Below are 12,312 nucleotides of genomic sequence, written 5' to 3'. Positions count from 1 at the left end.
CAAAACCTTAAAATTGGACCTCCGAACAAAAAAAAAATAATAATAATAATAATAAGAAAAGAGAGATGATAGACCATCTCTCTGCAAAAATTGAATGCTATCTTGTTGACCAACTTGCATCCACCAAAAAGAGAGATGATGGACCATTTATTTCTCTGCAATAACCTTCTCTCCTAAATCTGCATATCCCAAAGTCTTTTGTCTCTCTTTCAATTTTTTGAAATGCTGAACCCCTTTACTAGAGCTCTGACTCAAGACAGGGAGCTGGTTGTTATCCACAAGTCTAAAACCTTTGCCACCCCAAGGTGGTGAGTAAGGCCGTGCTGGCAAACATGGAGGGGGTTCTGGGGGTCAACTCGGGCAAATTCGCATTTTGGGGTTAAGTTTTTGTGAATCTGTCTGTTCGGATTTCTGATATTAAGAGCAAGTTCACCCGTAATTAAGAAAAGGCAAAGTCGAGAAGTCAAGTTACTATTCACTGCCACTGGACATGGGTTTACACCCGTTGTTTTTCTTGCCCGGTCAACACTGTTCACTTTTTAATGTTCACAATCACTGTTCACTAGTGTGGTTTCTCTGTTGAACTTCACTGTTCATTTTGTTACTGTTCATCGGATTTTTAAAAATAATTTTTTTAAAATAAAATATATTTAATGAATATTTATGGATAATTAATGTCATAATTATGCAATTTACTTTTTTCAAAAATATTTTTTGGTGGACAAATTATGAGTAACCGACAATTTATCTTGAAATGAGTGAAAGCACAACGGACAAATTATGAGCCACCGACAATTTATCTTGAAATGAGTGAAGGCACAATGGACAAATTTACTTGAAATGAGTGAAGGCACAATCGACAATTTTTGAACAGACCAGATCATTTGCATACTATTCAATCTAACGGTTATTGTTGATGTAATCTTATCTAAAATTTCGGATCAGATTACGTCGAACCAGGAGTGGACACGTGTCCTCAAAGTATGATCATGTTTTATGTGAAAATTGTAAATAAATTGAGCAAGAGGCAGCACACCATTCCTCACAAGCTGATATTCACAAATCTCATTCGTTTTCATATTCTTCAGATCCAACACATTTCCTCTCCTTCCCTCATTTCAATGAAGAGATTGTGGGCTAAGTATCGACAATCTCAAGATGAAGATCTTGAAGAGCTGTGTACGACTAATGCTCTTGTGGTAGCAGCAGTCGCTGAAGCTGAAGCTTCATCCGGATCACGACGACGGGGTTCTCAATCGGGACGTGCACCGAATGAGGAGCAATTTAGGGAATCAAGAGGGAAAAATATGATGGAAGATTATTTTGTGGAGTGTCCAGTTTTCAGTGAAGAGATATTCCGAACAAGGTACAGGATGAGTCACAATGTGTTCAACCGCATCTCCAGTGACCTTTGTCGCTATGACCCGTACTTTGTCCAGAAATCAGATGCTGCAGGCAAAGTCGGACTACTTCCCCAGCAGAAGCTGACATGTTCCTTAATAATGCTTGCTTATGGTGCCGGGGCAGATCAATGTGCTGAGTATTGTCGGATGGCGAAATCTACCTCCATTGAGGCTCTGAAATGATTTACAAGAGGAATTGTTAATTTGTACTCTACAGAATACCTCCGGGCTCCTAATCCGGCAGACCTCAGAAGACTTCTCACCAAAGCTGAGAGAAGGGGCTTTCCTAGGATGATTGGAAGCATCGACTGCATGCACTGGCAATGGAAGAATTGCCCAACAGGTTGGGCTGAAGAATACAGCGGTCGAAAACGTGTGCCCACTATCATCCTCGAAGCAGTCACTTCTTATGACACATGGATATGGCATGCCTTCTTTGGAATGCCTGGATCATGCAACGACCTCAACGTCCTTGCTAAGTCCCTGTTGTTTGACGAGCTCACTACTGGTCGAGCCCCTCGGATCTAATTTCAAGCAAATAACAGGATTCACAATTTAGGGTACTATCTCGCTGATGGTATCTATCCGCAATGGGCGACTTTCATGAAATCAATTCCAAGGCCTACACGACCCAAGGATCTGAAGTTTTCCCAGGCTCAAGAGGGATACAGGAAGGATGTGGAGAGATGTTTCGGCATTTTACAGACGCGCTTTAGTATTGTTCGAGGAGCAGCTCGTGTCTGGGAAAGAGAAGACCTTCGATACATCATGCTGACTTGTATTCTATTACACAACATGATAATCGAGGATGAAAGGCCAGATGACAGCGATGAGGATTTGGAGTCCGATGAAGAAGAGGATAACAATATGAGGCCCAGGTTGACCCAGGTTTGGGAAGGACCGACTGGTGATGACTTCGATCCTGTTGGTAGAGATGGTTATTACTTCAACGGATTCATGGATCGATACGATGCCATTAGAAGTGCAAATGGTCACTCAAACCTTCAAGAAGATCTGATAGAGCATTTCTGGAACGTTCAAGGCAACATGGAGATCTAGATCATAAATGAAAATTTTTTGGAATAATTGGCTAATATTTATGTTTTGTTTTGTTTGTGTGCTTTGAATTTGGCTTGTATTATGTTTTGGAAAGTTGGTGTGCTTCTAAATTGGCCAATGTCTATGTTTTTTATGTCAATGTAATTTGAATTTGGCTTGTATTATGTTTATTATGTGCTATGATTTTGAATATAAGGTGTGTACTTTAATAAGGGGAATTTCCAAATACAACTTTTATTTCCTTAAATTGTCGCTTACATAAATGGAAAACTAGGAATAAGTACAATACAATTACAAACATAAATATTAACCTAATTATTCAAATCATAATCCTCATCCTCTCTAGAAATCCAATTTGTGTTTGAAGGCTCATCATTAGGGTTAGGGTTAGTGGAATCACCCGTAGGGAAAGGTGAAAATTGTGGTTGTGTAGGATATCCCCCGGGGTAAGGTGGTTGCGGATAGTATCCACCGGGGTAAGGTGGTTGCGGATAGTATCCACCGGGGTAAGGGGGTTATGGGAATCCACATGTGAAGGGAGGTGGTGGGAATCCACCGGTTAAGGGAGGTTGTGGGAATGCATCGGGGTAAGGTGGTTGTGGGTATGCACCGGAGTAAGGAGGTTGTGGGTATGCACCACCAAAATTTGGTTGTGGGAATGCACCACCAAAATTGGGTTGCGGATAGTATCCACCCATAGAAGGTGGCGGCTGCTCGTCTAGATCTTCTTTCTCCGCTATCTTCTTTTGTTTTCTTGACCAATAACGCTTTTTATTTGGCGTCATTTTACTTGTATCAATCTCCATAATACGCTCTTCCCTCTCTTTATTTCACTCTTCCCTCTCTTTAATTCGATCTTGTCTTTCTTGAAATAGGAGTTGCTCTTTTCGTATTTCGATTTGCAAGAGGATACATGCTCTTTTCTCTTCCTCTTGGAGACTTCGAGCGAATTCGTCATCGAGTTTTTTCTTGTCCTTAGTTGCCTCTATTTGGTTGTTCGCTATACTCTCAAGACTGTTTGACAAAGGACTTTGATCTTTCACTGCCTTCTTTCCTTTCCATATTGCTTCTTCGCAGCCTTCCTTCCTTGAGGCCTCACATTAGGATCTGCAGTTTCACCTGCAATTACCTCATCTACATCCATGTCCAAGTTGATGGGGGAATTTTCAGCAATTGGTTGTGTGTGCGTATGTTGACTTCCTACATTTGATGTTCCTCCGGATGTATGGCTAGGGATGTCTTTAAATTATGCAAAGCCCTCCACAACAGCGTAACTATCAAAGCACTGAAAATTGTGTCTTTTGGCCTTCCCAGTTTTTCTCTTCATCCCGGCATGCCACAATTTATCTGCTTCATCTTGCTACGTAATTTAAAAAAAAAAAAACAATAAAAAATTCAATTAGTACAAATATAAACGCTATTATGAAGGGTTATCTATTATAAAGCTCATAATTTTAAATGATTTAATTATCTCACCGTTTTGCGTTAAAAATCAGTAAGTACAAATATAAAGGTCATAATTTTAATAAGAAAGTATCTCACCATTTTACAATAAAAATAAACAAGTACAAATATAAATATCGTTGTAATTACATCATTATTTATCAACTAATTATTTTAATTATAACGAAAAAAATTATTACAATTAAAACGATATTATAATTACTACATTATTTATCAAGACATATTTTACTATAATGTATCAACAAATTAAATGATTTATCAAAAAATATAAAGTTCATAATTTTAATAAGAATGTATCTCACCGTTTTACAATAAAACTCAATAAGTACAAATATAAATAGAGGGGTAATTACATCATTATTTATCAACTAATTATTTAATTATAACGAAAAATAATTATTACAATTAAAACGATATTATAATTACTACATTATTTATCATGTAATATTTTACTATAATGTATCAACAAATTAAATGATTTATCAACAAATACATACCTCATCAACCGCATTCGAACCGCTCTTGTACCAATTTTTCGCTTGCCTTAATGCATAATGCCACTCAAAGAGTTCAATCTTCAAAATTTTCCACCTTCCCTGCAAAGATTGGGCTGATCGGCTCTTGGGCCAATTTGCGTCAAAGTGTCGCTTCACGCGCAACCATAATTCGAGTTTTTTCTGATTTGTGCCCACAGCCGGACATCGGCTTACAACTTTCCAAGACTTGCACAATTGAACATCTTCCTTATCCGTCCATCTCCTTTTATCTTGGTATCTTCACTTTGATCTCCCTCTTGTCCGGCCACTGGACGTGTGTTTCCCCTTTGTTTGGTCATAGTAGATAATGAAAAATATGGATGATGAGAGCTATATGAAGAGGAGGAAAGTGTAACTATGAACTCTAGTATTTTGGGTGTGAGATGTTAGAAAAAATTTTAGGTATTTATAGAGAAATTTTTTGTATGATTTTTAGAATTTTTTACATATTTTTTTCTGCCCGTTTTCTTACTGTTACCTATATTACATTCATATTAATTCCTAGCCATCAGATCCATTTTTACTGTTGGCTTGGTCGGCCAGATTTGTTGACCGTTGGGTTCAAATTCCCAAAGCAGCCAACAACACTCAGCCACGTGCGCCCACAATCATCATTAATTGTCGCTACGCGACAAAAAACGGAATCAGTTGCTCCTTCAACAGGTGGCGCTCCCCCATTCGTCCGTGCTCTTCACGCCCTCTCTCTTTCGCGTCTCCTTCTGCGCTGCCCCATGTGACGTCAGCCACGTTCTGCTGCGGGCCGAGCTGGCAGCCGGCCAAGCCTGGGCTTGGAATTTTTCTTGCCCTTGGTCAAAAAAAACCTATGTTTGCCTGGTTAAATTTGGCCCGGTGGAGGGGAAAATATATATTTGCCTGGTCACCACATCATCATTCCATGAACTTGCCCGGTCATTCATGAACCGCTGCACTTGCTCTAAGGGTATAAAGGTTTTTTTTTTTTTTTTTTTTTTTGAAATAGAAGTTGATATCATTAGATCAACAGCAAAAAGACTGTAGTCTATCAAAACTTACATAAGAAATCCGGCAAGAAAATTTGGAGAACCTACCTAAGCTAAAGCACACTATTAAGAATCCACTTGGACGCTCATATTTAAGCGAGCCTATACAAGAATGAAAAAACCTCACCTCCTACTGAAAGAAATCATTCAACTAGCCCTCACTTGCCAATCACACAATTGTGGTACAAGCAAAAAACTAAAAACGTCATAGAAAACTCATAGAAGTTTATCCAACCTCACACAGGCTCAATACCCTAATACATTAGGGCCCCGCTTGCCTCAACCTAAGCCCAAGCCCGTAGGCCCAAGCCCAAATCAAATCTTGTCAAACAGGAAGGTTTTCCTACCCCATCAGCCGAAGCCCATAAAGTTGAACCCACAGATTTGAGCCCAAAAACCCAAGCTTGAACTCAGGCCCAAGGACCCAAACCCAAACCCAAACCCTAGCCACGAGGGCAAAAACCCTAGATCATTTGCAGTCGTGCCGCCTCCGCCGTCGTTAGGCCCTCCGGAGGCCAGCCCATCCTCCACTGCACCAGAACTTCGAGCAGAACCCCCGGCGCCCTGAAACACCTGATGCACCGCTCGGCCAAAGCCTGAAACCAAGAAACCCAAGCCGGTACTAAACCTCCTCGACACCCCGAACCACCAGAACGGCCTCCCTGACGCTCTACCTCCCTGAACCGCCGCCGATCTATCGCGATCCGACAACGCAATAGATTTCGCTGCCGAGAACTGCCTCGTCTCCAACCAAGTCAGATCAATCCAACCGTCGCCAAACAGCAGACGCTAAGATCAGCTCACAACCCACGACGATGAGTCGCCGGTGCTACACAGCCGGCAATCAAGCCACCGCCACCCTCTGCCCTAAAAACCCTAAGGCTCTGCTAGTTTTTTAGTCATTTCTTACTAGGAAAAAAAAAAAAGTGGGTATCATGGTTACTCACGAGTTATATGAAATAAGTAGCCTTGACATAGATTGTTGTTTGCCAAAAAAAAAAAAAATTTCGCAGAAAACTATTTATCTAGTAAATGAGACTTTCACTACTAGTAGTTTGGACTTCGATTGTCCATACAAGTGTATCTCCTATTTAAACCACTCAAGATGCGACTCTTGAGTTTTGACAGTTTTTTACTCATAAATATTGCCATATTTGGCCAGCTTGAACTTGACGTGAGTATGATACAACATTACATGAGGGAAAAATGAACTACAACCTCCACCGGTCTTTCTCTAGGTTTTGTTTACAACTGATCTAACAAAACTGCCCAAGATCAGCCACCTATAGGGAAAGAAGAAATTGAACCATGAAAATAAAAGAAAGAGGCCGCAATGGAAAACCTCACTTTTGCACTATATACAGCAAGCACGAAGAGTCAGCAACAAGCTGATCCCAACTTCCTAAGAGACAGTTCAAATGGTATCTACTTGCAGATTTAGGGACATGCCTGGTCTCAATCGCTGCCACTTGAAGGCATTACAGAATGCTTGCATGGATTCCAAGAAACCATTGTATTTATGGATTTGATGGGCTTTCTACGTGCTTGTTTGTCATGTCCTTAGAATTCAGATTACTCTCAATTAAGGGCAAGGCATTCTCCCTGGCATCTGATCCATCACCCTCAGATGCTATATGATCCTCTTGAATGGGGTCCATACTACGGTTGGCATGTGCTCTTGATCCATGATTGTTCAAAGGATAGCGATAAGAATGGATGTCAGAGGATTCTGTACCATAATGAGATCGAATAGCTGAACTGAACAAGGGTTGCAAACGATGTTTTCTCTCAGGATGCTCGCGCAATGATATTCTACAAACAGGACATGTGGAATGCTGATGAAGCCATATGTCTATACAGGTCACATGGAATGAGTGCCCACAATAAGGGAGGATCCGCAATACATCATCGCCATGGTATTCTGCGAGGCAAACTGTACATCTGTTACATCAAAACACATTTTCATTAGCAATGAATTGGAAGGGTTGACAGACCTATGATCAAAAATTTCAGAAGTGGCAGAGAATTCTGGGTGAAGTCACCAAAATACCAACTACTTCAATGCTTATTATTATTTTATATTGCTGTAACAGGCTACAAAGAACTACCAAAACGAAGGTCTACCGTCTCTTCTTTATTTCAATGTCACTCAAAACATAAACAGTCTCACAACGAGAAAAACACAAAACAGCAGTTTTGAATCAGTTGCAACAAATAATGCTTGTAGATCATAGGAGAATTGAAATAAAAGGATTAGGGGAACCAAAATCCTTATAATATATGTGTAAAAGTATGATCATAATTTTCTAATGCAGATAATACAAATTAAAAGAATAGGAATGGCCGAGGCCAAAATGCAAATATGGCAAGATTCAGGCATGGTGTTGGACTCAAAGCACTATTATTTTGTAAGTTCACACTGTCAGGCATGAGCAAGGATTTGCATGGTCTACTTAAACTATTACTACATAACACCGCAATAAGATGATGAGAGGGGTTACATTACAGGCAAACTGAAAATAAGAAATTGAAACCTCTCATCCCAATCTAAACCCTCATAATTAATCTTCCATGCATAAAAGCTTTAACTGTTGAAAGCTCAAGACCCATTTATTTTCAATTCCAAATTTATTAAAACTGATAACTCGAAGAAAGTTTAGAAATGTAATTGATGTAACCTCTCTAAATATGCCAATAGCATCCTGAAGAAAATTAAGGATTGGCTCAGAAGGAAATGCTGCCCTGTCTAACAGTACATAAAATTAATATAAACAAAAGGGTGTTGTTATTGAAAACAAGAGAGTTTTCAATTTTTGTTTATGATAGGAGAATGAAATCCACACTCCCTAATTTGTAATCCACCTCCTTTCCTTTTTTGATTAATGTTCTCATGATAACACAAAATTTAAGCTACTAAAGACAAAATTTAAGTTACCTAAAAAGGAAAGATGGAGTGTGGATTGTAAAATAGGGAGTGTGAATTTCACTCCCCTATAACACCCACCTATTGTTTTTGAAGAATTCATTATTGCATAGATGGTATTATGACCACAATTTTATATAATGAAGACAAATAAGAAAGTGCAGAGGGTGTATAGACCAACATTTGTGATGCATTAATAACAACTCACAAAAACAAAATGTTGATTTCAGAAACTACAGCCTACTAACAGTTCTCATTAGACCCCATGACAAAAGAATAGTTATTGTGATGATGCTTTCTTTAACTACTTTGTGAAATATTGTCTAACCGTCACTGGGTTTGAAAAACATTTTAGAGAGATATATAACCGTACATTGTATACAACCGTGAAAGATCATAGACTAGACAAGATTGTAGTAGACATGTAGCAGGACCTTATCGAACGATGTATACTCTTAAGTTTTATTTTCATATATGCATGCTTTATAGCGATTCTGATGTTACAATAATTACATCCAATTATAATAAGTCTTTACAAATAAAAAAGAAATTGCTCATGGCAGAAATTGCTTTTTAACACATCAAACCCCACTTATCATTTCCAGTCCAGAACATGTCTGAATTTCTCCTAGAGAAAAAAAGGGTAAAAATCCACAAAAATTACCCTTAAGCTTCCTAGTCAGAAAATGAGTTGACATCAACCAGTTGAATCAACTTTTTTAGGTACAGATGTTGCTTACAGCAGCTCTAACCAATTAAATTACAAAAATAGAAGCAAACAAGATCCTGATATTTCTCTCTCAAAGGAAAAAGGCAAATGACCAGAGAAAATGAAAGGGCCAAAACTTTGGTCACCGTAGTAATGAGAAAAAGCTCATCACTTCAATCAAACTTGTGGCTTGTGCACAATTTGCACCAGTACATCTACATAAAAAGCTTGGTGACAAAAGGAACAATGCCCTTAAGCTGCATACATTACTTATCTAATCAAAAGGCTACAAAAACAAAGGTTGGCACAGGACAATTTCTACCAATTCATCTGCACTAAGAGGTTGGAGACAAAAGACAGAAGTATTACAGAATGTAAAATATCAGCTAAAAGGCTAATATGACATTAGATTAAAAGTCATATGGCTTCTCTTAAATTGACATCTACATATACAACTTCATTCAGGTATCAAGAAAATAAACACCATCCATCATTTCTTTCCTAAGATGTGCTTACTTTGTAGCAAGAGGTTAGAAATTTCATAGTCTTTAAGATTAAGATTATAAAAGTTATGGTAGATTAATATCATGTACCATGTAACTGACTAGAAAAAAATATCCCAAGAAAGGGTGTGCTTCACAATAACTTTTATCATCTTTGAGGCATAATTTAGGTGACATCTCAAATGGAAATAGAGCTTAGTATTGTAAAGCAAATACTAGAAATCAATATCACACAAAGTGCTTGACATTTGCAACCCACGAAGGCCAAAAGTTATACAAGCTGGACTTAGTGGGGCTTTTACCCTCCCAATGTGAACAACTAGAAAAGACATAAGTCATTCTAATTAACATAAGTAATAAATATCTGTTAATAAATACTATTATCTGGCATTCACAAGCAATGTGAAAGATACAAGTAATTCAAAGCCAGTTATTACAATAACACACAAATCGCTTAATACAGTCTCCATACAATTACTTCTATAGTCCCATGGTAGAGTTAAGGTATAAACATAAGATCTACGTCTCCAAAATAAATAAATAAACATTTATCAGACCTAAAATCTTCCAAATAACACTACCTTAAGTTTCCCAGATCTTGATTATGCAAGTTCTATAAGAAGAAAAAGAAAACTCACATAAGTACTACAGAGTCAAGTATTTCATAAAAGTTGAACCTATCAACCATGTGATTTATGAACCACACATACTCACTACCTTCCCTCTGGAGAATCTATCAGGGAGAACCAACCATTTACCATTGCATGCCCAGGTCTCTTCGAATTCTAAACTTTAAAGTTTATACTCACTAATTGAGTAATTATTACGTTTATCTAATACACACTTGGAGAGTATATTATCTCCATATCTGAATTCCAAAGTACAACAAGCCTGTTCCTAGCTGTTGTTGAAAAAAGAAATGCAATTGCACCATATAATTTGCAATCATTTCAAAATTCAAATGACAAAAACTATACAAGGCCATAAAGTGAGACATACTGAGCATCTTCAACTGCTGAAAAAAATGGATCATTGTACTTCTTTGTTGGAAAGTTGGCTACAGCTACAGGTTCAACGCCGTGTAAACCCCATTCTAGCTGTATAATGAGTGAGGTGAAAATTCTTTAAATTCATGGTCAACGACTGGTATATATTGTAAAGAACCAATATTGTAAAATTTAAGAAACGCTAAACACCAAAAGAAATATATCAAAAAGTGTAAATTTGGACACGGCTTGCTATAAGATCAAAAGACTACTAATTACTAATTCAACAGGATGCAAACTGTGCAAAATAACATTGTTCATGAAGCTAAAAGCCAAAAGCCTCAATTGTTGCACTAAACAATTATATGACATATCCACAAAAAAAAAAAATCCCAAGAGTTTTAAAAAGAAAAAGTTATTGTAAAAGTAAGATCTAAGTGACAGTGAAACCAATAACACAAATGAGAGATTCCCAGATGCTATTTTATCATCAGGAAGAGAAACACAAGGCAATTACTGGAAAATAAATTAAGAAGAAAAAAGACATACAATACTGAGATCGGATCTAGAAGCTGTGGGGAAGGAGCGTCTTGAAACATTGAGGTGAATCCGAGCACAAATAAGCCTGGTGCACACAAAGACGATGAACATGGTGCTCACCGCGAAACCAATCACCGTCATCACCAGGTTAACCCCTGACGATATCATACTACTCTATCTGAATTTTTCCCACACCACTCAGAATTCCACAATAAACACCAAAGTACTAAGTAGAAACAAAAATCAACACACCCCTGTCTCTCTCATAATCTTCTTCACTATACTGACCAAGTGGGATGGTCCACTGGTCTAGTGGTAAATGGGTTTCGTGCTGCTGGTATTGCTAGTACTGGGTGGTTTTGGGTTTGGGCCAATTGTCATGGACAAGTTACAACTCTGTTGGTGTTGTTATTCAGTATGATGTAGCTTCTACATGCGAGTGTGTCTTTGTGTGAAGGTGGCAGTGAAGAGGGGGATGAGGAGGGGACTGTTTTATTGTTGGGGGGAAGAAGCAGAGAGCAGAGAAGAATGAAGCCATGGAGGGATTGAGCTGAGCCAGGGACTGAGGCAGCCCATGTAACCAAGGGACTCGGAGATAAACAGATGTATGTGTGTGAATGTGACTTAAGGATATTAGGGGAATGCTTCAGATCCAAATCAAATCCAGGTGCTGAAAGAAGTGATGGGTCTAACGTCTAATATTGAAGACTTCCTGGTGGAACTTTGGTGACTCAACCAAAATGGAATCTCATTTTCCTCGAATCAATTTTCGATAAATTCAATACCGAAGTCTTTTTTTTTCTTTCTTAAATTAATTTGTTTTTTACGTAAAATCGATACCATTAGAATTAATAATCATTGCTACAGTCCAACGTGTACCTTTAGAAGATAACGGGTAAGAAAATTCTAAAATTCTATGAAGCAAACACAACTCATTACAAATCTATTTTGAGTTCACTTTTTCAGCGACCTTATAAATAAATAAAAAACTCTCTGTCTTCTAGTGATAGATCATCGACTAGTCTTTCGTTCGCCCACACGCATTTGTAGTACAAAATATAGCATCACATCTTAGCAAAAATATATGAGTCAACTTCTTATTCATAAGTCACTTGAAATACACCTATTAAACCGAGATAATTACCAACTTCAAAAAGAAGTCATGATCCG

At 38.1% G+C, this 12,312-nt stretch overlaps 3 protein-coding genes across 3 annotated transcripts; 2 read left to right on the top strand and 1 right to left on the bottom strand.

Moving 5' to 3' along the window:
- The first annotated feature begins 1,121 nt into the window (after nucleotides 1-1,121).
- Nucleotides 1,122-1,586, top strand: LOC112163717. The gene has a single exon (XM_024299997.1). It carries the CDS (start codon nucleotides 1,122-1,124, stop codon nucleotides 1,584-1,586), a length of 465 nt encoding a protein of 154 aa, XP_024155765.1.
- A 420-nt stretch (nucleotides 1,587-2,006) lies between these two features.
- On the top strand, nucleotides 2,007-2,462 carry LOC112163707. The gene has a single exon (XM_024299988.1). It carries the CDS (start codon nucleotides 2,007-2,009, stop codon nucleotides 2,460-2,462), a length of 456 nt encoding a protein of 151 aa, XP_024155756.1.
- A 4,085-nt stretch (nucleotides 2,463-6,547) lies between these two features.
- Nucleotides 6,548-11,898, bottom strand: LOC112182579 (RING-H2 finger protein ATL7). Its single transcript, XM_024321085.2, has 3 exons — nucleotides 11,152-11,898; nucleotides 10,616-10,713; nucleotides 6,548-7,422 (listed from the first exon to the last, which is right to left on the bottom strand). Exons 1-3 carry the CDS (start codon nucleotides 11,308-11,310, stop codon nucleotides 6,999-7,001), a joined length of 681 nt encoding a protein of 226 aa, XP_024176853.1. The 5' UTR covers nucleotides 11,311-11,898; the 3' UTR covers nucleotides 6,548-6,998.
- Nucleotides 11,899-12,312: the final 414 nt, after the last annotated feature.

This window comes from Rosa chinensis, chromosome 1 (assembly GCF_002994745.2).
Source record: "Rosa chinensis cultivar Old Blush chromosome 1, RchiOBHm-V2, whole genome shotgun sequence".
Classification (NCBI taxonomy): domain Eukaryota; kingdom Viridiplantae; phylum Streptophyta; class Magnoliopsida; order Rosales; family Rosaceae; genus Rosa; species Rosa chinensis.
The sequence above is the reverse complement of the archived record's forward strand: the minus strand, read 5'-3'. Positions and strand labels throughout refer to the sequence as shown.